Source organism: Nyctereutes procyonoides, unplaced genomic scaffold (assembly GCF_905146905.1).
Source record: "Nyctereutes procyonoides isolate TBG_1078 unplaced genomic scaffold, NYPRO_anot_genome, whole genome shotgun sequence".
NCBI lineage: Eukaryota > Metazoa > Chordata > Mammalia > Carnivora > Canidae > Nyctereutes > Nyctereutes procyonoides.
The window spans coordinates 3,126,031-3,153,964 of NW_026575155.1; the positions used below are offsets into that span (position 1 = coordinate 3,126,031).

The 27,934-nt window shown below is 37.8% G+C and overlaps 2 protein-coding genes across 9 annotated transcripts in view; one reads left to right on the forward strand and one right to left on the reverse strand.

Annotated features, from left to right (window-relative positions):
* The window catches only part of RWDD2B (RWD domain containing 2B), a 13,921-nt gene extending 12,161 nt beyond the window's left edge, over window positions 1-1,760 (reverse strand). For 3 of the 4 annotated variants that reach the window (XM_055313313.1, XM_055313309.1, XM_055313312.1), the window contains exon 1: window positions 1,228-1,593. The gene's annotated coding sequence lies outside the window, so the exon portion shown is untranslated. Of the gene's footprint in view, window positions 1-1,227; window positions 1,594-1,678 lie in introns of those variants that run through there. The other variant, XM_055313310.1, reaches the window with a different exon arrangement.
* On the forward strand, window positions 1,685-27,693 carry USP16 (ubiquitin specific peptidase 16). 5 transcript variants are annotated; one of them, XM_055313302.1, is made up of 18 exons: window positions 1,709-1,813; window positions 5,023-5,124; window positions 6,822-7,000; window positions 9,865-9,968; window positions 10,796-10,899; window positions 11,772-11,956; window positions 12,722-12,817; window positions 13,406-13,536; window positions 13,846-13,933; window positions 14,974-15,052; window positions 16,825-16,916; window positions 17,266-17,322; window positions 18,461-18,637; window positions 20,533-21,196; window positions 22,289-22,383; window positions 23,632-23,718; window positions 27,228-27,384; window positions 27,476-27,693. In XM_055313302.1, the coding sequence occupies exons 2-18, from the start codon at window positions 5,064-5,066 to the stop codon at window positions 27,598-27,600; spliced, it is 2,481 nt and encodes an 826-aa protein (XP_055169277.1). In that variant the 5' UTR covers window positions 1,709-1,813; window positions 5,023-5,063; the 3' UTR covers window positions 27,601-27,693. The 5 variants fall into 5 exon arrangements, with proteins under 5 accessions (XP_055169280.1, XP_055169277.1, XP_055169278.1 ...); XM_055313303.1 differs by lacking the exon at window positions 1,709-1,813 and adding an exon at window positions 2,111-2,196; XM_055313301.1 differs by lacking the exon at window positions 1,709-1,813 and adding an exon at window positions 2,392-2,735.
* Window positions 27,694-27,934: the final 241 nt, after the last annotated feature.

Consider the following 27,934-nt stretch of genomic DNA (forward strand, 5'->3'; position numbering starts at 1 on the left):
TCTTTTTATTGCTTAGAATTCCATTATATGACTATACCACAGTTTTCTTATTCTTTTGTTCAAAACGTGGGCTGTTTCCAATTTCTGGTTATTATGAGTAAGGCTACTATGAACATTCTTGCAAAATTTTTCATTTCTATGACTCTTAAGTACTTACTAAGCACATAAATGTTCCATTCCAGACACTTCTGGGTACTAGAGAGAGCCACAAACAAGACAAAGATGTCCCATCTCTCAAAGAGTTTATATTTGCACGTTTCTGGGCATGTATGGAGGTGTGTGTAGGGAGAGAAATATATACTTAAAAATGAAAGAAAAATACTAGTGATTATTACTGGGTAGCGACATAAAATAAAGTGAGGTGAGTGATCAGATGGCTACATAACCTAGATTGCCCAGCCAATTTCTGTGTGAGAAAGTGACTTTTAGGGCAGCCTCGGTGGCTCAGCGGTTTAGCGCCGCTTTCAGCCCAGGGTGTAATAATCCTGGAGACCCGGGATCGAGTCCCAAGTCGGGCTCCCTGCATGGAGCCTGCTTCTCCCTCTGCCTGTGTCTCTGCATCTTTGTGTGTGTCTCTCATGAATAAATAGGTCTTTTTTTTTTTAAAGTAACTTTAAATGTGTGAACAGAATTAAAATAGCAACCACAGAAGATCATGGGGAGCAGCATTCTAGGCAGAGGAAGCAAGAGGAAGCAAGCAATGTCCCTAAGGCTGCATTTTAGAATAGAAGAAGAAAAAGAAATGCCTGTGTGCTGAGTGAAGAAAACTTGAAAAAAAAGTCTTATCAGCAGTAAAAAAGCACGAGAGTCAAATGTAACCCTTGTGACTCTAGCCAAATTGATTAGGTGAGGATGCCACTTTCTTAATCTACCTTTATCGGATTACTAATAAGGATGAACATTTCGTCCTATCTCTTAACGACCAATTGTCCTTTTACTGTGAATTACCTGTTCTCTCCCTTGCCTATTTTCGGTTAGCGCTTGCATCTCCCCCCCCCCCCCTCCCGCGATGATCGTGTCTTCCGTAGAAGATTAACGCCCCAGAGCAGCGAGCCTGTGTTTATTCAATTCACTTCACATGGGCCTCGGCACTTAACATATTTTGAACGGACACACAGTAAATGGAAATTTCACCTTCAGTCGGCAAGACGATTTATGTTCCCAACCCCAGAAGTCGATCGGACACAATGAGGGCAACTGCGTGAAATGTAAACGTTATTTACATACGTTCACGTTCAGATGTGATGTAAGGTCACCCATCTAGGAGGTTCCAGGTCTCTGACCACCACCAGGTACCCGGACTTCCGAAGCATTTCAATAATCCCATGATTCCATCAGAGGCAGGGATTCTGCGCAGCCCTGGTAGCTCAGCGGTTTAGCGCCGCCTGCAGCCCAGGGCGTGATCCTGGAGACCCGGGATCGAGTCCCACGTCGGGCTCCCTGCGTGGAGCCTGCTCCTCCCTCTGCCTGTGTCTCTGCCTCTCTCTGTGTGTCTCTATGAATAAATAAATAAAAATCTTTAAAAAAGAGAGAGGGAGGGATACCGACCGCCCCCCAGGCTCCTCCAGGCAGCGGCGTCTGAACTTCCGGAGGGGACCGCGCGCAGGCGCCAATGACATAGCGTCAGCGCCGCAGGCCCCGGGGGCGGGGCTTAGCCACCTCCCATAATGCCGCGTACCGGAAGTTGTTGCTTTCTGGGGGTCAATCTGGCTTCTGCTCTGTCGCGCTCTCTCCGTCATCGGGAGGAAGACGGAGCTGGCTGCCCAGCCCGCAGGCCCGTTAGGGGGTGCAGCTATGGGCGCTGTCGCCGTGGGTGAGTTCTGTTCCCACTGCCTCGCAGTCAGCGCTAGCACGATTTCCTGCGTTTCGAGAACCCGAATCTCCTGCCTTTAACCTCGTTCTCCTCCCGAAGGCTCCTCTCCCCAAAGCACGTTACCCGGCCTCGGCCCGGTACCGCGTTCTCATTGGCTTCATGTCCTGTCTGTTCCAGGAGCTGGCCAATGAGTTGTCGGTGCTGGCGCCCTGTTCGACCCCGGACCCCCAGGTTCCCCCCGTGGGTGCGGAGCAGTTGGACGGGAAGGGGAGGTGTGGCAGGCTGCGCGCGGCCCGGAGCGCCCCGACACGTTGGGGTTGGCTTCCATGTGGGGGTTAGTAGGAGAAGCCGGGTCTGTCATCTCTCCGGTTCAGGGGACTAGGGTAGGTCACGGCTACGCCAAACTTGAAAGCCGCACTTCAGACCTGCCGACAAAACTTTTCCGAACGCTCTTCCGTGGTTTTTTTTTTTTTTTTTTTTTTGAATGGGTTTGGAGCTGGCATGAGAAGGCTGGGAAGGGACGAGAACGGATTAGTAACGCGAGCCGGCAAGACCAGCTTCGATTTAAATTTTGTGTGGAGTCCTGCAAAGAGTCACTTGGCCGAGAGGCTGACTCTCGTCTGTCGACTCACCTGAAAAACTTGACAGATTTATTGATGATGATTTATAGCTGGTGGTGCTTGCCAGTCTCTTTTCTCGACTCCTTTGATGCCCTTTGTAGCCGCGAACGATGTATTGCAGCGCTTTCCGCAGCTTCGAAGCGAGCCCCTGCCGTCCTCTCCCTGGAGTAGTTACAATTAGTCTTTCAAGTTTTTCTTTGGAGGCCGGGCTGCTGCAGTCCTCAGACCAGATTTGCTAGTGGGGACGAATTCACTCGTTACCTTTTTGTTTTTCACCGGAACCTGTTTGCTTCATTCTTAGGGTATACCTACCTTTGTACCTTATAATCGGTTTTTTGTTTTGTTTTTTTTTTTTTTTAATGTCTCAGGTACTATGATGCTCTTTCTTTCTGTTTCAATGCAAGAAGTATTTCTTGAGAAGTATTTCTGTATGTACCGACGCTATGTTAGATGCTTTTTGGCGATTCAGAAGTGATGCTTGAAACCGCCTCTTTCTCCTAAAACTTTAGATTCCAGATAGAGAAATAACAGGTGTCCAGATCAAAAATTTAAGATGTAGCCCATCGGATTAGGGAACAAAGTGAATAGTGCACATTTATAAAGGTTGGGGAAGTTCAGTTGAGAGGTTTATTTAAAATAGAACGGTTGCCTGAGGCTTCATTGAAATGGACATTTTGGAGAATTGGTAAGATTTGGATAGATGGAGGCAACCTTCCCAGCTAGAGATCACAGGCTTAAAGGTGTTCTTGGAGAGACTGGCTTGATGAGGATGCAAAGAGTGGTGGTCTTGGAACCGAAAGAGCTGTTTTTTTTTTTTTTTTTAATTTATTTATGATAGTCCCAGAGAGAGAGAGAGAGGCAGAGACACAGGCAGAGGGAGAAGCAGGCTCCATCCAGGGAGCCCGACGTGGGATTCGATTCCGGGTCTCCAGGATCGCGCCCTGGGCCAAAGGCAGGCGCCAAACCGCTGCGCCGCCCAGGGATCCCAAGAGCTGGGTTTTAATTCCATCTCTGCCGCCCTGTGGTCTTCCATCACTTTTGTTTTTGAGTTTTGTTTTTTTTTCCTTTAGCAAAATTCTCCATTTAAAGGGTTATTGTGAAAATCAAGTAAGATAATGCTTATGAAATGGCTTTGAAGATCAAAAGCAAGTGTATAATTAGAATGGAACTTTAGTGGTTCTTTGCTGGGAAGTAATGAGAATCAGGATTACCAGAGCATTGAGGACACTTTGTAAAGGACCGTGAGTGCATAGCTCAGGAGCATGGATATGATGAGAATGGCATTATTAGAAGGAATATCTAGTACTGGAATGCAGCACAGATTAGAGGTAGTTGGATTGGACGCAAGAACTTGGGTACTATTTTTTTTCCCCTTAAAATCTGTAATTCTAGAGAAGATAAATTACGTAACATGTTATTTTAGGGTGACAGAATTTACTTAAAATATACCCTAGTTTTATATATACCCATATCCTTTGTGTTATTTTGTTGTTAGTTAACTCATTTATTTTGTTAACTTGGAGCCTTGTTACATTTTAGATGATCCTTGGAAAGTTTAACAGTTGCTTAATGTGGTACTCCTTTTTCGTATAAATCTTTTTGAATTAACTTCACTTACACTAACCAATTAAGAGCTAAAAGAGGGATAATTCTAAAACCTTAGCCAGGACGGGATGACAGCTGAGTATCAGAATTAATTGGGAAAGGTTTTCAAAACCTGTCTCCCAGGTCCTACTTTCCACTTAGGTAATCAGAATTTTAATAAGCATCCCAGGTAAAGTAACTATTACAGTCATTTAGGTGATGTTGACACTGAGCTTTTGATGTGAAGTACAAGCTTTCCAAATCATTATTTAAAGTTAGGTAGATCTATATACTTTCAACAGTTTTCATGTTTTCTAATTTTGAATTGTTGACTAAGGAGGAGAAGATTTGTTGTGCAGCTAGGTTTGTCATAGTCTTCCAAAAAGATTTTGGCAGTAATATAATAGTGTAAACAGTTGAGAATGCACTTGTAATAAATTCTCAGTAAGCTAATAACCCACAAGGAATACTGGTATGGAAAATGTGGAACAGTGGATCACTTTTTATATTTAGCTTCAAAATTTGTAAATTTTCTAACTCCATTTAGTAGATTATCTTCAGAATTTTTTGAAATTTTTCTTGGAGAAATTATCAATTTAATTTGCATAGACTGCAGAGCTAAGCAAGATAGCTTAGAAGGAAGGGACATTATCCTGTTTCAAAATGCCACCACCACTCCACATTTATGTAGTGAGAAGTTGAATTCCTAATAGTATAATGTGCTGAGACTTTTTAAGATCTGTTTAAGAAGAAAACGTGCTTTCCTAACTTTTACATTCATTGCAAAACTACTGAGAATCAGTTTTCTAAGATATGAAAAGCGAGGGGTAGGTAATCTATCTACTTCAGCGTTCTTACTGAAAACTGGATGAAAAATGTGAATAGTCTTTGTAAATTATAAAGTGTGATAGACATGTAAAATATGTGGCTTAGTTACTATTTCCTAGAGAAGTATAAAACATACTTTTTTTTTTTTTGTCAAGCTAACTTTATCTTGTTTTCTAGATTGTTATTTTGTGTCAGTAAGTAATCCATAAAGTGCCAACATGGGAAAGAAACGGACAAAGGGAAAAACTGTTCCAATTGATGATTCTTCTGAATCTTTAGGTATATTTCACCAATTGAATCTTTAAAGCTTTGTTTATATCCCTAAATGGACATATATTTTAATATTACAAATGGGATCAAAATGTACATTATTGTTTTGCAATTTGCATTTTAACTTAATGTTTATATCTACATGTCATTTAATAATCTTCACAACGTTTTTAATGGCATGATACTCCATTGATTTAAAGGACCATGAGTGCACATTTCACAATTTACTTAGGTACTTCCCCATGGTTATAAATTTAGATAATCTGTAACTTTTCAGTGATATGATTGGAATGATAGTAAACATTTTTGTAGCTAAATCTCTTTGCACATCCAGTTATATTTTTAGTACAGATTTTAGAAGTAGAATTGATGAATTAAATGGCATAAATATTTTCAAAGCTCTTTTGGTTCCATAGCCAAATGCCCTTCAAACATTTTTTATTAATCTACAGCCCCCCTAGCAGTGAAATAAAGTACCTATTTCCCTTAATGTTATCAACAGGGGCTAATATCATTTGTAAATATCTGTTGATTGTCTAGTTGAAAAAAAAGAGTACTTCGTTTGTGTTTCTTTGACCACCTGCTGGGAATTAGTAGTTTTTTTTTTATATGATCTCATTTGCGTTTATCTTCTTGGGTGCAAGTTCATTGTACATAAGCTAAATGTGCCACTCGACTGGTTTCTGAACCTCTTGGGTCCCTGAAACAACTGAAGCATTTTAGAGTGACTTGCAAAGCCCTTTACTGATTTGGTTCCAGTGGGATTTTTGGTCTCAGGTCCAGCTGCTTGTTTTTACATAAGTGTGACTGCCAGTCTGAAGAGACAGTATGCACTGTGACATTTTATATCCCCATACCTTTGTGGGATATGACCTTTTCAGTTGTTCTTTAGTCCCTGAATTCATAGTTTAAAGTGTGAGCTTTGAGGTCAGGACGACCTGAGTCCAAATTCTGGCATAGCCACTTAGTAGTTCTGTAATCTTGGGCACTAAATGTTAGTTTTCTCATTTGTCATTGGGGATAGTCTTTCTTTTAGGGAGATGTGAGAATTAAATGAAGTCACGTATGCAAAAATATTTAGCACACTGTCAGGCTCATATAGTACTTAATACTAGAAAATTTTATTACTGTTAATACAACTGTACAGATGTTACCTACCCTACCCTTCATTGATTTTAGTCCTTCTTGTATTGCTATAGCACATTTTGGAGGTTCTTTGTTTTAACGTTTTGGAGATTCTTACATGTTTATCTATCTGCTTCTGCCAGAATACTACTCAAAGAGAGGAGCTGTGACTTGGTCTTTTTAATGTTCCCTGGCCCCCACCACAGTGCTACAGTAGTTGTATTGCTGACTGAATGAAGGACCTTCTTCATGAACTTTTAGCTTTTTAAGCTAAAGAGAATAATTAAATTAATATGATAAAGGCCTTAATTTAAGGGAAACAGTTAAATAAATTGAAGTGAATTTGGAATGGTGATGGTTATACATAGGACTTCAGAAAACCAAAATTTCAAATTTGTATATAATCTCTTTCTCACATAATCATAATATTCAAATATCAAACAAATTTAAGCTTTCAGATTATCTAACAATTTGTGTATGGAGTAAATTAATTTTTGAAGTTCAAATGAGGGATAAGTTTTGAGTTTAACTGCAGAAAGTCATTTTTACCTTACACGCTTCTTTATTATTTGTTTTAATAGAACCTATGTGCAGACACATTAGAAAAGGACTGGAACAAGGTAATTTGAAAAGGGCTTTATTGAATGTGGAATGGAATATTTGCCAAGATTGTAAGACGGACAATAAAGTAAAAGATAAATCTGAAGAAGAAACGGAAGAAAACCCTTCAGTTTGGCTATGTCTTAAATGTGGCCATCAGGTATGCTTAGGTTTTGATCCATATGGGATTTTGTAAAACTCTTTGTGTTAATTTTAGAAGGTATTATGTAAAACCACAATTTGGATGAGTAGGCTACCAGCTGGCTTAGGCCCTATTCCCTGGGGCACAGTTTTGGGGACCGAGGTGTGTATAGGTGGTTTACTGTGGGGTGTTCTCAGGTACCATCCCCAGGAAGAGAGTTAGGGTGGCAAGACTGAGCAGAGGGAGAAGTTGAAGTAAGAGGCAGTGCTAAGGGGCCTTAGCTGATCCCACAGTGAATTCTGGCCTTCAGAGATGTTCTGAACTAAGGCAAGGGGCCAGGCCTTTGTACTTGTGGATAGACTAAACACTGGGTGTGGGATGCCCCTGGGAAGGGGGACTAACCGTGGGCAAGGCAGCTCTGTTCCACTGAGGATAATTCCTGGGGATGGAGAGACTGAGCTGTGAGCTGTCAGTAGGCCTCATTCATGGCAGCTGGGGGAATGAGTACCTTGGTGTTGGGGGATGGAGGGTGTCTAGGCGGCAGAACAGCTCACAGGGATTGCCATGGTCATGAGGTCAGGCCTTTTTCCCTGCTATTGCTGGCAAGTTAAATTCGTATGTCAGACAACTGGGCTGCTAAGGCATTCCTGTCATGAAGCTTCAAGGTGAGGCAGATAATTTTTTTCTTCTAAATTGAAATTTTTTATTGAGATAATTGTAGATTCACATGCAGTATAAGAAATAATGCATAAATCATACCCACACCCCTACTGCCATCTCCCCTGCCAAATCCCTGGCAACCACTAATCTATTCCCTATTTCTAAAATTTTATCACTTCAAAAAATTATATATAAATGGAATCATACAGTATACAGCATTTTTGGATTGGCTTTTTTCACTTAGCATAATCACCTGAAGAGTCATCTAAATTGTGTTTATCAGTAGTTCTTTTTTATTGCTGAGTAGTATTTCATGCTATAGGTGTACCACAGTTTGTTTATTCTTCTGTTAAAGGACATCTGGGCTGCTCCCATTCCACATTTGGTGATTACAAATAAAGCTGCTATGAACATTTGTGTTCATGTTTTTATGATTTCGTTTTTCTGGAAAAAATGTCCAAGAGTCCAATTACTAGGTCATACGTTAGATGAATGTTTAGTTTTTAAGAAACCACCAAATTGTTTTCCAGAGTGTCCATGATGTTTTATATTCCTCCTTGCAGTATATGAGTGATCAACTTTCTCTGCATTCTTGCTAGCATTTAGTATTGTCACAGTGTTTTATTTTAACCATTCTGATGGAAATAGTGCTATCTCACTGTCGCCAGACAATTTAAACGTATTTGAGTGTTGGGGCCCCTGGGTGGCTCAGTTGGCTTAAAAAAATTGAATAATAGCAAAGAACATATTTATTTTTTTTTAAGATTTTATTTATTTATGAGAAAGAGAGGAGGGGGGGGCAAAGACACAGGCAGAAGGACAAGCAGGCTCCCTCCAAGGAGCCCAATGTGGGACTTGATCCTCACCCAGGCATTCCAAAGAACATATTTAGATTTTCACTGTCGTTCTTAACTATATATGGTGAGAATGAATACGTTTTGTTACTTTAGATTTTCCAGAATACATTTCCTATTACAAATTTTATTTTGCTATCTATCTAGTTCCTAAGGGTAAGACAGTTTCACTATTGTTACCTTTGCACTGCTAAGCAAGTGATTCTCAACTGCTATCTTAAGACACGTCATCTCATTCTTATGTTTCAAATGATGTTAATTTTTTTTTCAAAATTAATATTTATTTTCGAGTGAAATGTTGAATGGGATAAATTAGATCAGTAGTGTTGATATCACAGGTAAAGGTTAGAAGCTGTTGATAAACATTTCCCCTTTGACATATAGTTTTAGCTATCACAGAAACAGGACCGCTTCCGTAGTGCAATCCAAGGGAGTTGTTGGCCTGATTCAGATAGATACATAGTGAGGGTATATTTTATAGCAGAGATTTAACCAGCAAAAGGCAGAGAATCTGGTCATGTTCTTTTATGAATAAGCCTAAACATCTTATAAGTGAAAATCTCCCATTTATTTGTTCCATTAATGCTTACTGACCTCCTTCCACTTGGTAAATTTTTTGGTAATAGAAAGATTAATTTTGTTTTTGTGTCTTCAGGATTTATAGTCCAGGGGAGGAAGGCTATAAACAGTAACAACTTTAATATGAAGTAGAAAATAGGAATGCCACTAGGAATTTATACCATATTTTGTAGGAGTTAGCTTACAGTAAGAATACAGCGTTTCTTCATCTCGGGGGGATGACCATAGGCTTGTGAGAGGTAGTGGCCTTTGAGCTAGATCCTGAAGACTGGGTGGGATTTGATAATAGGACAATATGAGAGTTAACCCTAGAAAGATAGGGCGATGTCAGATGGTATCAGGTTTGTTACTTAGAAGTTTAAAAGCAATTCATAATTTTTAAATTGAGTGGGTGAATATAAATTTGTTTTAGATACCATTAAACTCAAAAAGATATGTATGTGAAGAAAGAAGTTGAAGTCAGAAAAATACTTCAGAAGCTGTTAAGTGGTTTGTGCTAGACCTAGTGAATGGCTACATTAGCATGATTTAGTTGGGACTGGAAAAGACAAGTTGGAGAGGAAGAGTACTTTGAGTGCATGGTTCCTGAATACCTTCTTGCTAGATACTCTCAGTTGCCTATTCATGTTTAGGTTTTCATAAAATCGGGACCCTCTTTAGAGTCCACCATGTTATTTCCAAAATTATAAGAATGACAGAACTTCTCAGGTCCCTTGCTTGTGCATTATGGATTATGAATTCTCTTGGTGAACTTTCATAGCTTCGAGGTTTATGATTATTATTCTCTAGGGCTGTGGCAGAGATTCTCAGGAGCAGCATGCCTTGAAGCACTATATGACACCAAGATCTGAACCTCATTGTCTGGTTCTCAGTTTGGACAACTGGAGTGTATGGTAAGTTTAATAACTCTTATGCCTGTCAGTTGACTGGTAAATATTTGAAATATTGGAGAATGGAGGGGTTTAAGGAGGAAGAAGGTTTACATTTTTGTAGGATTTGTTTAAATACATCACTTTCAGAAGGCTAGAGAATTTGAGAACCTTTCAACTTAGTATTATTGTATGCACATAGAAAGTGTAGCATCTAGAAGACAGATGAATCTTCACCCTTCTGTTTTTCTTGCTTCTGATATAAATGGCATGCGGTGCATTATAAATGGCATGTGGTGGGTTATTTTAAATGGCATGTGGTGAGTTATTTAAAAATTGGGACACTGAGAACCAATTTCAGATGAACTGAGAATATAGTAAGATTTTTGCAGTGAATTTGCATGAAAATAAATGTCAGGCTGGTACATATATTTCTTACAACATCATCAAAACAAATTTTCACATCTTTAAAAAACATTTACAGAGCAGCAGTGAACATCATCTGTCTATTGTAAAACGTCTTAATTTTGACGATATAGGCCTGTACTTTGAAATACGTATAGGAAAGACTTCGACTTTCAGATTGTAAATAGCCATTTCAGTAAAGTATTTGGGGTTTTTATATGTATTTATTTATATGTAACCATAGTTCTGACTAACTTTACTATAATAGTAAACCAGAGTTAACATGGATAGTCTGTCTTCTTCAAGAAAACACAGATTTTTATATTCAGTTTCTTTAACAGAATAATTTTGGTGGTTATTCACTTTGGGTTCCAGGAATTATAATTCATCTCCTCTTTTGGTTGTCAGTTTGTCACTTTTCTTCTCTGTGGTCTTTTGGGAAACAGGTGTTACCTATGTGATGATGAGGTCCAGTATTGTAGTTCAAACAGATTGGGTCAGGTGGTTGATTATGTTAGAAAACAAGCTGGCATTACAACTCCAAAATCAGGTAAAATCATTTGTTTCTTTATGTATTCTGTAATGTTCATTTATGTATCTATTTCGATAAATTTACTTACTGCTCAGCATTATATACACCTGAATAACATTAATTATAGTTGATTTCAAACTATGAAACTATTTTTGGTTAGGAATATAAAAACAATGGAACTATAGATTGTAATAATATGATATAGAAGGGAATCTTAGAAACAGTCTAGTCAAATGTGATGATGAGTCTGGAGTAGTAATGACCAGGGATGCCCTTTCTGTAGGGGGTTTGAGATGGTCCTGCCTTGTACTGAATTTGTTTTGTTACATTTGTGTTTGGATGATGTAAAAGTGAATGCTAGCTATTTCTCAGCTTTTTTTCATGCATAATTAAATTAATTGGATTGGCATACATCATCTGCTTTAAGCTTGTTTTGATTTTTACGGTCACAGAAGTATCTGCACAGCTGGAATTGTTTGTTTTTAACTTCAGGATTCATTTTTCACCCATTCATTTAAAAATTTATTTCAGGTCCACATTCTTTACTTGATTACTTTATACTCTAATTTCATAAAGTAGGATGTGCTCATTTGTAAAACAAACAAACAAAAAACTTTTATGCAATAAAAAAGGTTTATACCAAACACACACTGTTTGGTTTCATTTGTCAAACTAATGCTTACATCACCTTTGAGTGTTTTTATTGGTTTTTCTCTTGTGACGATAATTTACTTATATCTGTTAGAAAACATTTAAAATGAAACAGCTGGGGATAATGATGTTAGATAAAAATTCACAAATTCTAATACTCTGCCCCAACTATAACTTTGCATTTGTTATAGTTGTATTACACATTTTGCTAAGTCTTTGTTTTCTTCCCTTTTTTAAAGCAGCAAAAGATGGTAATGTTGAACTTGAAAATAAAAAATTAGAAAAGGAGAGCAAAAATGAACAAGAGCGAGAAAAAAAGGAAAACATGACTAAAGAAATTCCTTCCACGAATTCTGCTTCCCAAATAACTGTGAAAGGACTCAGTAATTTGGGAAATACATGTTTCTTCAATGCAGTTATGCAGGTGCCAATCTTAATTTTGTTTCCCTCTTCAAAAATTCTTTTCCCTCACATTATAGGATGTTTTTGCATACTTGTTACTTTTAGTATTAAGTTTTTTCCCCCAAGTAATTCATTTTGGGTTTTTTTTTTTTTTTAATTTTTTTTTATTTATGATAGTCACAGAGAGAGAGAGAGAGAGGCAGAGACACAGGCAGAGGGAGAAGCAGGCTCCATGCACCGGGAGCCCGACGTGGGATTCGATCCCGGGTCTCCAGGATCATGCCCTGGGCCAAAGGCAGGCGCCAAACCGCTGCGCCACCCAGGGATCCCATTTTGGGGTTTTTGAAGAGTGCTTAAGGAAGTGTTGACTTTGCATGACAGTAAATCACTGTGCTGAGCACTGGGGTCTATTGGAGTTAAAAACCAACATAGCATCTGCCTTCAAGCAACTTGCACTGGGGTGGGGGAAGCACAAGGTAACCTAGTATAGAAACAAATACCTAGTTACAAGTGCTGGTGGTGGTAAGGTAGCTACTTAATATTGCATAGTAGGCAGTGCTGTTTTGAGGAAGCTTTGAACCGAAGTACTTAGGAGCCAAATTAAGTGGGGAGTTACAGTTTTGTTTCCTAAGGTGGATACAATGAAAACTGCAGTATTGATAGTGATTTTCTGTTTTGATAGAATAGACACTTAAGAAATACTTGAATTATTTGAATATTTGAGTGACGAAATAGAGTTGTTTTGCTTTTAAATAATTTTCCTTTTATTTTCCATGCTGTATTCCAGAATTTGTCACAAACACCGGTGCTGAGAGAACTGCTAAAAGAAGTAAAAATGTCTGGAACAATTGTAAAAATTGAACCACCTGATTTGGCACTCACTGTATGTACTTTTTTTCTTTTACAATCAGTAATTTTCCTCTCTGAACATCCACATCCTAAATTATTTTTAAAAATTGTCATTTTTCACTATTCTTATTTGTTTGCTTTTGTTTTAGGCTACTGAGATAAAATTTTCAGGCTAATAGAATAAGCCTTTAGATTTATTTGCTATGTGTATACCATGTTCTGCTGTGCTGTAGTGTTAGGTGTCCTTCCTGGGAAAGCTGTTGATAGGTGTGGAGCCTCAGGCAGGCATTATTATTTTTAACAGCTTTTAGGGTGACTTAAATGATGTGTAGCAAAGTGAATTTTATCCTATCCATGTTTATTACTCACATTTTGCTCTGGCTTTTTTAGTTCTTAGTTGGTCCGCTCCTGATGTTCTAAAATGAAAACAGTAGAACTGAATTCTTCATAAATAGTCAATGACCAGAAGCTTTCTACTACGTCTTTTGATGTGCATTTTGAGGTTTTAAATGGGACAGTTCTATCCAGAACATTGACACTAACAAGTAGACTAGCTACATTTTGGTAACATGAATGATTCTAAAATTTGACTGAAGAAAGTAATTTTTATTCCCATATTCAGGAACCCTTAGAAATAAACCTTGAGCCTCCAGGCCCTCTTACTTTAGCCATGAGCCAGTTTCTTAATGAGATGCAAGAGACCAAAAAGGGAATCGTGACACCTAAAGAACTCTTTTCTCAGGTCTGTAAAAAGTGAGTATCTGCTTTGATTATGTTTTCAGTGCATCAGTAAGATGCTGAGAAATAATATGAAAAACTCAATAGCATTAGAGTCAACTCAGTACATGTATTACAGCATGGTTTATTGCATCTGGATTAAAAAACATGAAAATGTCATGTGCAAATTAAATCTGCCAAGGGTCTTGTCGAACTGAATGGAAATTTTGAGAAACTAGAACCACTCTGAGATTTGGGATATGGTCCTAAGATCTTGTAAAAATAGTTTCATATTTTAGTAGACTCATTGTTTTCCTTTCTCTCTTTTCTTCTTTTTTTCTGTAGAGCAGTACGGTTTAAAGGCTATCAGCAGCAGGACAGCCAGGAGCTGCTTCGCTATTTATTGGACGGAATGAGAGCAGAAGAACAACAAGTTAGCAGAGTTTGACCAGTATAATTTATTATCCCACCTTCACTAACTTGTCTGCCATTTGACATCTTAAGGGTTATTAAAACAATGAAAACTAGTTATTGAGGCCATTGGATTTAAACATTTTTTCTATACCAGTGTTTTCAACTGGTATATTTTAGTCAGTAGAATGAATAAAGAGGATTAGAAATGGTTCTCCTTTTCATGATGCTCTGTTTTCCTTGCTGGTTAGAGTATTATTGTTCTTTAGGAGTTCTCTTCTATTGTACTGGCCTATGCCAGGAGAGTTCTGGAGTATTGGAAAATGTTTCTCCTAAAACGGTTCCCAGTTGCAGTGCATTCTTGGCTCTTACTCTGAGTGTGATTTATTTAACACAGTTGCTTGAGTCTGGGAAGTATGTTCATTTCCAAGAGTCAGGGAACATAGTTATGTTTGTAAATGGCCAGATATAAAGTAAGGTATTTGATGTTGAGTATAATTAATAATAGTACTACTAGTGATAATATTTATTTTGCTCTTATTTTATGTGAAGCACTGTTCTCAGAATCTCATGTGAATTACCTTACTCGGTCCTCACAGTCTTTCTCTGAAGTGGATGCTGTTAATCATTTTCTTGTTTCAGACTGTGAAGCTAGGGTGGAAATAAGTTGAGGACCTGGTTCAGGGTCACCCAGTAATGATGGTGTTTGGCTTTGAGCACTGGAGTCCCCTTTAGCTCTCATTTAAACGGTCTGATTCTAGGACATGATGTTTCAGTGGTCTTTCTGAGGAGGTGTGCATGTGCTGAAAAGCTTTGGTTTGGATAGATTTAAAATCTTGAAGTAAGACAGTGCCCATGTTCAGGGATTAGTGATTGTTTTGTAATTCTTTTTAGCTCCTTGAATTAATTTTGGAAATGTGATTTTTAGAAATAATTTTTATTCAGTAAGTTTGGGGAGCTAATTCTTGATCACCTTTTTGACTTGGTTACATATTTTCTAAGGAAAATAACTAAAACTTTAAAAATTTAATAGTGTATATATATCCATTTTATTACTTTTAGAGAGTGAGTAAAGGAATTCTTAAAGCATTTGGTAATTCTACTGAAAAATTGGATGAAGAACTAAAAAATAAAGTTAAAGGTAATGTCTGACTTTTTGAACTAACACACTATAGTTGAATTCTTCTGTATCTTAGGACGAGATTGCTGGTACATGTTATTTCAAATTCACAGTTATTAACATAATTTTTCTTTATCATCATTGATTTTAAAAAGTTATTCAGTACTCCAGAGGTGAATATTTTAGAAAAAATTAACTTTTGTTGTATTTTTATGCAGTGTTATAGTGAAATTTATAAAGATAGAGCTAAAATGACATCATGATTTTATTTTACAAAAGCTTACACAGTTGGCCCTTGAACAATGCATAAGTTAGGGGCACCAGTCTCTTCTTGCATCATTCTCGCACACTCAGAAATCTACTTTTATAACTTTTCCACTCTCCCAAAACTTAACTACTAATAGCTCACTTTTGACTGGGAGCCTTACTGATAATCTAAACAGTAAAGTAACATTAATTTTGTTTGTGATATGTATTGTGTACAGTATTCTCACAACAAAGTTAAATTAGAGGGAAGAAAATGTTATTTAGAAAATCATGAGAAAGTGAAAATACATTTTCAGTACTGTGCCGTAATTATTGAAAGGAATCACGTATAGGTGGACCCACACAGTTCAAACCTGTGTTGTTCAAAGGTCAACTGTATTTCTAATTAGCAGTGATATGTCAGTTATAGTGGTCTATGTGAGTTTTCAGTAGCTGGTTTGCTAATCATGGAGCCAACTTCATTATTACTGTTGTGTGGCATTTAAAGATTTTAGGACAGGTTAGTCCAATAGAACCTTCTGTGATAGAACTCTTGCATATTTATGCTGTCTGATACAGTAGCCACTAGCCACACGTGGCCATTTAGCCCTTGAAATGTGACGGAGATGACTGAGGTACTAAATTTTTATCTTTATTTCATTTTAATTTAAATCATTACAAGTGACTAGTGGCTACTGTATTGTAAAGCACAGGTTTTTTTTGTTTGTTTTTTGTGGGGCTTGAACTCATGGCTCGGAGATCAAGAATCAGATGCTTTATTAACTGAGCCAGCCAGATCTCCCTGTGAAGCATAGTTTAGAATCAATATGTAGCACCTGTGTGCCTCCTTCATGCCCTTTAGGGCCAGACTAGTAACAGAGAATCCTGCCCTGCTGGCGCTGTCATTAAGTATGTTTCTCTATAAATGGACACGCTTGTCATTTGAATAAGGCTCTTATACATTTCATGTATTTAGAAAATTGGGTGACCAGGTAGTAAAATTGTCACCTTATACTAAACGTACCAAGATTATTTCTGGGAACATAGAAAAATTAAAAGGAAGATTTTGTCTGAAACACTTTCCTGATTTTTGTTTTTGTTTTTTGGTTTTGAATGAAGTTCAGTCTTAAGAGTTTAAAAGCAAGTACATTCTCTCTTGAGTTCTTTGCTAAATATTATTAGAGTGGTAGAGCTAGAAGTGATCTAGACTATCATCCAGGTTGGCCCCATCTGTTCATCTTACTAGCATGGGTATTGATATATAGAAAGTCTCACTGACTTGCACAGTTTATTTTCTACTGATTAGATCTATGATAAGAACTTTTTCTTTTTCATGAGACATGATTGTGTTAAATCATGTTATGCTCAAAAGTAGAGTAGATGTTGCTGATCATAGCATAAAAATAAAATGGTAATTATGAACAGAGAAAACTTGTGGGATAGGAAATAAAAAATAAAATTTTAGGGTTACATGGGTAAGTAAATAGTTTTAACTTATTCAAATAATTATATAAGGGTAATTGATAAATTTTCTTTTCCCTTTTTAGATTATGAAAAGAAAAAGTCTGTACCAAGTTTTGTGGACCGCATCTTCGGTGGTGAACTAACTAGTACAATCATGTGTGATGAATGCAGAACTGTAAGTTGACGTACTATGGACTCCATTTATTCATTAATATTAATAGAGTATAGTTCATCAGTTGTATCTTTCAAAAACAAATGTGTAGGTTCATAAGGATTCTTTATTGGACTGCCCAAATCTGCATAGTTCTTTCCTGGGACTGTGAACACTTCTTATACCTGAAAGAAGTTAGTTTAACATTTTAATTTATTTCTCCTAACCCAAAGCCCTCAACACTGTGTAATTTATCATTTTCCTTAGAATGTAATTTAAAATGTAACAACCCCTCCCCCTCCATGATCTTATTCTATAATGTCTAAAATGAATCTTTTCCTTCCTTTTTACGTTTTCTTTTTGGTTGGTTAAGGTCTCATTGGTTCATGAATCTTTTCTTGATTTGTCTCTACCGGTTTTAGATGATCAGGTAAGACTTAAGAATTTATTTATTTATATTTTTATATTATTTGTATTATTAAATATAAATATTTAATATTATATTTAAATATATAAATATTATTTATTTTTATATTTATATTTTATAAATAAAAATCTATTTATAGATATTTCCCCCCTCTGTGTTAGATTTTATGAGGGAAGCCTTGTCACTTTTTCCAAGTTTGTACATTAGCCCTTGGAGGAATTTTTTTAAATGTATTTGAGATAGAAGAATTTTAAAGGTTTGAATAAAAATTGGGGTAAATGCTTTTTTATTTTAAAAGAGGATAGATGGTGTGTTTAGAATTCTTTATAGATGATTAGCTTGATTGGTTAACATATTGGGGAAGTGTCTTTTTCATATTAAAAGTTACTATTTTTTTTCTCATTATTTAAGACTAAAAACAAATCCTTTACAGTCTTCAGTTCATACATGCTCTGTATCTCAGTTTTATTTTATTTTATTTTATTTTTATTTTTATTTTATTTTATTTTATTTTTTTAATTTTTTAATTTTTTAATTTTTTATTTTTTATTTTTTTATTTTTATTTTTTTATTTTATTTTTATGTATCTCAGTTTTAAGTCATATTAATTCAGTTCCAATCAAGTAGTGGTTGGAAAAAGAGAACCTGTTATGAATATTGGATCATTATTCAACTTCATATGAATTCGGGGTCCCTTTAATCAGTGTTACTTAGTGACTAAAGTCTTTCCAAATTTATTTGGTCTTTCTCTAAAACTCATTTACGTGGAAAGAAGGAAAAGGATAAAAAGGAATGTCTGTAGTGGGACAAGTAAATCACCGATAAACAGAAACTGCTTTTAGAAAGTGGCTTAATTATTGTGGGATGCAGCACGTATCTGATAAAATGCATGGTATTCCTTTCTATTTTGCTGGCACATGAAGTTGCCTTTTTTACTGTTTTGTTTGTTGGCTTGTTTTCTCAGTATGTGAAGATTGCTTTCTAGATTCTTTGGAGATGAAAGAGTTTTGTCCTGGATATATTTTCAAACATTGTGGAAAGTAAATCCAGTGTGAAATAGGAGTAGAAAAATATTTAGGTAACATGAAATCTCTTCACCAAACAGTAGTTGTAAAATTTTATTTTTGGCCCATATTTTAAGAGCGGTAAGAAGAGTATAAATGAAAAAAATTTGAAAAAGACAATGGAGGATGAAGATAAAGAGAGTGAGGAGGAGAAAGATAATGACAGTTACATGAAAGAAAGGAGTGACATTCCTTCAGGAACAAGTAAGCACTTACAGAAAAAAGCAAAGAAGCAAGCCAAAAAGCAAGCCAAGGTGGGTAACTAGGAAGAAAACTATGCTTTTTCTAATTTTATATTTGCAACTATTGAATCTGAAGTCTGAATGATAGAAAAGGTTGTGCGTTTGTTTTTTTTTAACCCTGCATTACTTTTGAGAACTTTTTTTTTAAGAGAGTGAGAGTAGGGGTGGGGTAGGGGTAGGGGCGGAAGGAGAAGGAGAGAGAGAATCCCAAGCAGGCTCCACACTCCGCCCAGCACTGACCCCACGCAGGACCCAATCCCCACAACCCCGAGATCCCCACCCGAGCCGAAATCAAGAGTCGGACACTCAACCGACTGAGCCTTGCAGGCACCCCTACTTGTGAGAACTTTTTAAGAGTTTTAGTTCATTTTTAACAATTTTTTGAGTTCTTAATACATTGACTTTTCAAAAACTTAAAAATATGTAAAGACGCAGTACGAAAGTCCTCCGCCACCCCTATCCTTTTTATAACAGATAACCCCTTTCATTAATGTCCTATGTGTTCTTCTGGAGTTTGTTTTGGAAAATACGATAAAATACAAATATGTAGTCTTGTTTTTTCCCCCTCATTTTTAAAAGATTATACACACTGTTCTGGACTCTGTGTTTTGTTTCTATTGAATCAGATTCTTGGAGATTTTTCCATTTCAGGACACAAAGATTCCATTGTTTTAAACAGCTGTATAGTATTCTGCTTTATAGATGTACCGTAGTTCATGTCACCATTTCTCTATTGATTTATGTTGTTTGTAGTCTTTAACTGTATAACAGCCAGTACCACAGTGAATCATCCTATACCCTTGTCATCAGTAGGGCACAGTTTGAGAAGAGGGATGGCGTTTGTAGTTTTGATCAATGTTATCTAATTGCCCTCCACAAAGGCTGTATCAATTTATATTCCCACCAGCAACAATGAGACTTGCTGTTTCTCTTTATCCTTGACAGACGTGTGTTATCAAACTTCTGGATTTCTGCTGGTTTCAAAGATGGAAAATATTTTCTCAGTGCAGTTTTTCCATTTATTTTAATATAAGTAAAGTATATTTTTATATTTGAGCCATTTGTGTTCCCTCTTCTTTGCAATATTTGCTTATATCCTTTCTCTGTTTTCCTTTCATGTTGCAACTGTTTGTAGCTTAAGCACATTGGAAAATGTTTGTGTCCTGTGTGTGTCCTTTGGCCTCCTGGTATTATTACAGATTAGCCTCATGGGGACTGTTGTTTTACCATACATCTTTAGGCATTCCAGTGACAGGAGTGTCAATGAAATGCCTTTTTCCCCACTTTACTTGGAAGTAGGCTGCAAATGGCAAATAAAATGATTTTAGGAGGGAAGTCCTTTATTGTCCTCTGTTCATGAGACTTCCTTGCTTCCTCCCTAAATGGGGGCCATTTGTTTCCTGGGATGTTTTCCTCCATCCTGCCCAAAGCAGTCCTGTACTTGTGCATCTTTGTTTTCAGTTTCTTTTTTCTTCCTTCAGTTAAACCATGACCCAATAATCATGACTCACATGGACATATCCCTTCCTGCTGTATGTGTAGTCACACTCCCCACGTGGTTTAATACTTGGCTGTTTGGGCTTGACAGTGTCTTTCTAGGCTCCTGCTCTGTCTAGGTCACTTCACTTAGAACACAGACCATGTCTTGCACATTTTTATTTGCCCTGTGTGACAATATTTTGACAATTGGTGATGGTTTATTCCTGCCTTCAGTTAAAGAACTTTCTTCATAATTTATTTCATCCCTGATAATAAAGGAACTTTTATTTTCAGAATTTGGGAGTGCACTCTTCCTTATAAACTTATGTTTGATTGATAATCAAGAAAACCTGATGTGGTATATGTATGCTCTTTCTCTTTCTATCCCCCCCCCCCATTTTTTATAATGTTGTATGCTTTTTGCACAGAACCAACGAAGACAACAAAAAATTCAAGGAAAAGTTCTTCATTTAAATGATATCTGCACCATTGACCATCCTGAAGATAATGAATGTGAGGTTGAAATGTCAGTTCAGGGAGAAGTGGATGTTAAATCTAACCATATCTCAGAAGAGGAAATTACACATAAAGAATATTGTGTTAACCAGAAAGATTTGAATGGCCAAGAAAAAATGATAGAAAGTGTAATTGACAATCAAAAATCCACAGAGGAAGTAGATGTGGACAATGTCAACATGGATAATGATCTGGAGGTTTTGGAATCTTCTCCCACTGAATGTACTAGGAATTTAAACGGTGCCTATCTGACAGAAGGGAGCAGTGGAGAAGTGGACATTTCCAGTGGTTTCAAAAACCTTAATTTGAATGCTGCTCTTCAACCTGATGAAATAAATATAGAGATTCTGAATGAGAGTCATTCTCCTGGGACCAAGGTGTATGAAGTTGTAAACGAAGATCCAGAAACTGCTTTCTGTACTCTTGCAAACAGGGAAGCTTTCCATACTGATGAGTGTTCCATCCAACATTGTTTATATCAGTTCACCCGAAATGAGAAACTTCGAGATGCAAATAAACTGCTTTGTGAAGTGTGCACGCGGAGACAGTATAGTGGACCAAAGGCAAACATAAAAGGTACTTACATTCTCTCACTGAAAGTGAAATTAGTGTTCAGGGGCACATTTTGGGCGGCGTAGGTAGAAAACTGCTATTTTAATTGTATCAGGATTCGGATGGCATCAAGTAAGTTCCTCCCCTGTGTAAATATTTTAACAGAAGGTTGGACAAACAGATTGAAGTGGCTAATACCCTGTGGTGGCCGAACAGCAGATAGAGTGGGACAGTTTGCTCTCCAGTACCTTTCTCTGTGGGTAAATCATCCCACTGGGTTGTTATTGCAACAGGTCTTTAACAGATAATGGCTATTTCTTTGTATCCTCAGTTTCCGGTCAGCATTTGTGATGATCCTCCTCTCCCTTGCATGCAGGAAGCTACACTGCATCTCATCAGTGCACTCCTGTGGCATGCCCAGTGCAAGGTGCTGGGAGGACAGTGCTCTCTCCTAGTCTCGTCAAATATAGAACAGAAAAATATTGATAATTCCCTTTCCTCCCTCCCCCTCCCCCCCTTTTTGAGCTTGGGTAAGTGGGTTAAGGAGGGATTGTGGTTTCCTAAGGATTCTTACTAGAATCACTGAAACTTTTTAAGGTCTAGCTTTTTATTTGCAAGTCAACATAAGAAAATATTTGTGTTGATTTTATAGCATTTGTATTTGCTTTAGAGCAAATAGCATTTGTATTTGCTTTAGAGCTGAACCAGACTGTTGTCCACAGTCAGGTTCTTGTATGGTGTCTTGAAATGTTCTTTATTGCTGAACATTTGGAAATGATTTGGTGGTAGAAAATACTAACTTTGAGCCCCAATTAATTAAATGGTATCTCTCCAAAAATAATTCCGGTCTTCTCTTCAATAGAGTAGTTGTATTCACTTACGGCTGTATTTTGAATTACATCAGTAAAAATTTGTGGGAATTTGTGGAAATCTTTACTGATACCTACAAAATGTCCTTGATTTTGCCTCTTGGTCCACAGAGCCCAAAATATTTATTATCTGGTCCTTTCCAGAAAGTTTAGAGATAATTGTGTTAGATGTTTAAAATTATTTTATAGCAAATGTGAATGCTTTAGAAGTTGAAGATGATTTTCACACTAAAATTTCTTTCTTTAGGTGAAAGGAAACATGTTTATACCAATGCCAAAAAGCAGATGCTGATTTCTCTTGCTCCTCCTGTTCTTACTCTTCATTTAAAGAGATTTCAGCAGGTACTACCCCTTTGTTACCTCAAATTTATTTTAAATATGTAACACTTGCTTTATTTATTATTGTCCCACCATATTACTGTGTTTCTTTGGTTTTCTGTTATTTCTTAATTCTAGCTTTAAAAAAGTAGGGAAGTAAGAAATATATACCTGTGCATGATGAAAGCTTAGTTGAAGATGCCTGTCAAGGTGGAGGAGAAATATAGGCACGATTTTTCTTCAGTTTTACTAAAACTCATGTTGTTCTTTTGAGTAAAATTAGCATCTTACTCTAAGCTTTTTTTCAGGTTAGAAAATAATAAATCCAGTTTACTAGCTGTATTTCACACCTAAGAAAATTAGTATTTTTCTGTTTTGTGTGTAGTACCTTATTTTTACTGACCCTTGATAAAAAGACATTGATAACTCGGATTTTTGTCATTTTGGTGACCCTGTCTTTTCTGGAAGACTTGTTGTAAGACAAGTTTTAAATTCAGTTCCAAATTTCCAAAGTACTTTTAGAATGTTTTCCCTCCCATGGTTGGTGTATGGGTTTGACTAATTGGGTGGATCTCTGTGAATCAAGCACTAATAAGCTTGTTTAGAGAAGGAGGCTGAGAGTATGTGCTCCATGGAAAAGTATTCTGCTGTTGCTGAGTTTTAAGCACTCAAAACCTCTGATCTAATCTGGCTTTTCTGGGTGGCTAGAGCAGAAACACAGAATTTTCTCATGGGAACAGCTTGCTCCCCCACCCTTTTTTTTTTACTGTAGGCTCCATACCCAGTGTGGAGCCCATCGTTGGGGCTTGAGCCTCTAACCCCTGAGATCAAGACTTGAGCTGAGATCAAGAGTCAGACACTTGACCAGCTGAACCAGATTTCTAGAAGCAGATTTTTTTTTTTTTAATTTATTCATGAGAGAGGCAGAGACACAGGCAGAGGGACGAAAAACAGGCTCCATGCAGGGAGCCCCATGCAGGGAGCCTGATGCAGGACTCAATTCTGGGACTCTGGGGTCAAACCCTGAGCCAAAGACGCTGAACTGCTAAGCCACCCAGGCATCCACGAAAGCAGATTTCTTAACGTGTTGGTGTGTGTGTGTGGTGTGCACTTAGCAGAAATTATTTAGTAGTCAGAAAGAAGAGTCTCCTGAGAAGATTGAACTAGGGTTGGCTATTGGTGTTCATTTGTGCATTGGTGTGGGACTACAGTTTACTTAATGTATATAGCTTTCCCAGGAAAACAACTCAGTCTGTTATCTCTCTTTTTTAGGCTGGTTTTAACCTACGTAAAGTTAACAAACACATAAAATTTCCGGAGATCTTAGATTTGGCTCCTTTTTGTACCCTTAAGTGTAAGGTAAGTGAGAGTGGTCTTTTTGGGAAAATCTTTCAAAGGGAAATCATAGTTTATTTACCAGATACTCCCAAAAGTAACTCACTTAAGTAAGAAGTTGATAAGAATGACTGAGTGGGTCTTTGATCTTTGTACCATTATAATATCAAGATCTGGGATGAATCATTTTGAACATTAGATTTCAGTTCAGTGATTTTTTTCAATCTATATTATTATGGCAGACATTGTCTTGGAAGCCAAAGGTATAAAACTAAAGATCAGCAGATATATTAATTTCAGTTTAATATCGTTGAATATAGTATAGACAGAGGAGGGTGGTATGCACTTAACCCAGTATGTTGGTGGTTCAGAGAAGGCTCTGTGAAGTAGATCACACCTTAACCACTACCTAAAGAAGTAAGAGTTAGTGTGATGGATCAAGAGGAAAAAAAGTTTTACAGGCAGAGGAAACAGAACAGCTAGAGCAAAGATGTATAAAATGATGTGATGAGGACTAGCAGTATAAGCAGTTGTAGAGCTTACAGTAGTACAAAGCCTAGAGAACACTGGGAGGTGAAACCAGAGAAGTGAGATGGGAATGAGGTTTGGAGGATTATCATGCTGAGGAACTTGGGCTTTATTAGGTATGCAGTAGGGTGCCACTGAAGGGTTTAAAGCAGTGGGGTGACATAGCCAGATGTGTATATTACACAGGTTACTTGCTGAAGCATGGAGGCTGGATTTTAGAGGAAAAGCCTAGAGAGAAAGCTGCTCTTGTCTTCAACAGACGGGAGGCTGTTGAATTAATTTTAGTCAATGGTGAGGGCTTCACCTAGGGGAAGAAAAGGGCGAGATTGAAAGAATATTTCAGTAGATAAAATTAACCAGACTCATGATTGGATTGGCTCTGTAAGATGAGGAAGAGGCCTTGAAATGGATGGTTACGGGTGGCACAAAAAGAGGTATTGAGCATGATTCCTGAGGCCTGGCTTGAGTGACGAGGCAGCTGTGTAGATAGGAGTACCATTAGCTGAGGTAGGAAATATAGGAAGAAGAGCAGGTTGGGAGGTGGAGAAAGGATAATGACTTTGGTTTCGGGTACATTGAGTTTATTTTTGAAATACTCAAGGGGCTTTGGAAAACATTTGGATGTATATGTCTGAGGCATAGGGTAGAGGGGTTAGGTTTGGAGATAAAGATTTGGAAATCAATACATAGGTTGTGGTTAAAACTGTGAGGATAATCTATCCTGTGTAAAGCATGGAGAAAGAAGGGATGCTTAATGGCAACTCTGGTGAGCATCTGAATGTAAGAGGCATATGTAGAAGAGGAGGACATTACCAATGATCTCAATGTATCTCCATGTTGCAGAATTTGGACAGAGAAGCTATAGTATTGTATGATATTCTGATTTCAGATGCTTCAGTCTAAACCTTAATAACTTACTTTATGTGCAGAATTTGAAATGATAGAAATTCTCCTGTCCTCCCTCCCAATTTAAAAATGTAAAATTCTCTGCGAAAGGTATTTCAGAGCTGGTGGGTAGGTTGAATTGTAATTTCAGATTGTCACCATGGGGCAGGACCACTTTTGCTGGTAAACAGAAATACTTTTTGTTGGATTAGTTCAAACACAAGGTTGTTAGGAATCCATCGTTTGCCTAAAATGACATTGCCTCGTGTTCAAGTTTCAAGGAAAGGACTAGGTGGCCTCAGTGTATCATAGAAAAAGAATTTGAAAGTATTTGTGGATTAGATGGTATAGAGGTCATGGTAAATTTTTAAAGAAGCGTTGGTGACTTCAATGAATTGAGAAATGAACGAGAATATTGGAAATAAAGCATGCAGATATATCAGAGGCTTTGTTGAAAAGTAGTGGATCAATGATTTTTTTTTTTTTTTTTAAGTCTGGGAGACTTAAGGTTGGTAGGCTAAGAGGAAAATCTACAAATTGAAGATACAGAAAAGAGAGTTAATTGAGTAAGACCCTGGAGGCCAGAAGAGCTTAGCAACACTAAATTGGAGTATTGTCTCTGAACAAAAGGGAGAGATACTTCATCTTCCCAAGAATGGGCAATTTAGACTTGGGTAGATTCTATCTGTTTTCCTGAAGTGGGAGGTGAGGTCAACTGCAGAGAATAGTAAAGGACTGGGGTGTCCAGGGAGGCTAAAGCAGTGGTTAAGTGTGGGCCTGTTGCTGTGAAGGAAATCCACGGAACTAGGGAGCTAACTAAAGAAGTTACCATATCAGAGTGATGGGGGGATCCCAATGAGTCCTCAGTGAATTTACCCATCTGCAGGCTGTGTAATTGTGCTTCCTAGCAGTGGCAGCTGTCTTTGGGGATGGGAAGGGTTTGTTGTAGATTTGAGTAGGGTTTTCTCATCACTCAGTATGCTTTGCCAGCTGCTGGTGGGTGAGAGATTGTAGGACTGACACATGTGGTCCGAGTTCTGCGGCTTTTAATGTGCAATGTCGCGTGAGCAGTGGTAGGTCTGGGGGGGTGGGGAGGGGCTGTGCTCACACTGCCATTCCACTGCCATTATGAGAAGTGAAGACACAGACTTGGTCAGGAAATGAGGCCAGAGAAAATGAGGACTGGAGGATCCAGTTAGGTTGGAGGGAGGAGACAGGTGAGATGAGAAGTGGAAGAATGGGACCACTGTGGACTGAGGCTAGAAAAGTAGGATGACTTGTAGCCATAGTTCCGAGTGAGGACCCATCACAGTAGAGTGCTGGGTGTGGCAGCTAAAATGGGCTGGCAGCTAAAATGGGCTGGCGGCAGACGTCCTGGGAAGTATATTGAATACTGAATTCCCTGAGGAAGCTGACCGACCGGATTTGGGGTAAAACATGAAGTTCTTCAGTGACTAGGGGGCCACAGATTTGAAGAGAGGACAGAACTGTGGAAGGACAATGTTGCCCCATTCAGAATTTTTTACAAGAGAACTTAAGTGGAAGTCATCTGAATGTGGCCCCCAGCTCGGAGAACGTTTTTCCCTGTTACCAATCTATTGTATAGCATATGAGATCTTAATTAAAAGAATAAGCAGCCTCCACGGTTTAGACAGTGAAAGTGAACATTTGAGAAGCCGCACGTCTAGGGGACACGTGTAAGGGGTGGTTTCAACACAACTTGAACACTATCCTCTTGCTCTTACGAAGGCTTACTGTCTGGGCAGGAACTGGAATGATGGAGCCGTTGAGGTATTTTGCCATTATCACAACCCAGGACTCCTGTGGAAACTGGCAAGTTGAGTTATTTAAGTATCTGGGCCAGGAAACTGCAGCTGCAGCAGGTGTCCTCTGGCTTCTGATTCTAGCAGAGAATGGTGACACACTTTCTCATAACCTAAGTGTGACTGACACTCACTACTCAGGCTGGGTAAATGTAGAGAGAAAATAGTAGTTGAGGTCAGACTTAATGATTTCTACATTCTCCAAGTAAAGGTTAGAAACCCTCCACACAAATTGATCTTGCCACAGGCATCTATAAATGGGACTAGAACTAACTTGAATTCTGTTTACTTTGAAAGAATGTTGCTGAAGAAAATACAAGGGTACTGTATTCCTTATACGGAGTCGTTGAACACAGTGGTACCATGAGGTCAGGGCATTATACTGCCTATGCCAAGGCAAGAGCTGCAAATAGTCATCTTTCTAATCTTGTTCTCCATGGTGATATTCCACAAGGTAAGAGGTCTTGGAAAATTCTAGAATTCAGATTATGGCAAAACAAAAAAATAATGAAACTTGAATCTTTCCATTTATATTTTCTCGACAGATTTTGAAATGCAGTCAACCAAAGGGCAGTGGTTCCACATCAGTGATACACATGTGCAAGCCGTGCCTACAACTAAAGTACTGAACTCACAAGCGTACCTCCTATTTTATGAGAGAGTATTATAATAGTTTCAAAAAGCGCTCTCTCCAGAAACAAGTCGATGGCTTTTAAAATGGCTGTAATTAATGATAATAAAGAAGTAAAGACTAACTGTAAAATCATGTTCACTTAAAATCAAACACATCCCAGAAGAAATCATGTTTGTTAAAATATCGAAGGGAAAAATACCTAAAAATTTACAATGGTTTTGTATTGTCATAGTGGTTTTTATTCTTGCTTCCAGTTTCTGGAAATGATTTGAATTCCTTAAGTGCTCTGTGCTTAAATATGTCTGGGTGGTGGGTTGTTAACATTAATAAACTGACTTGCCCCCAAAATTTGTTTTATTACTTGGAAAAT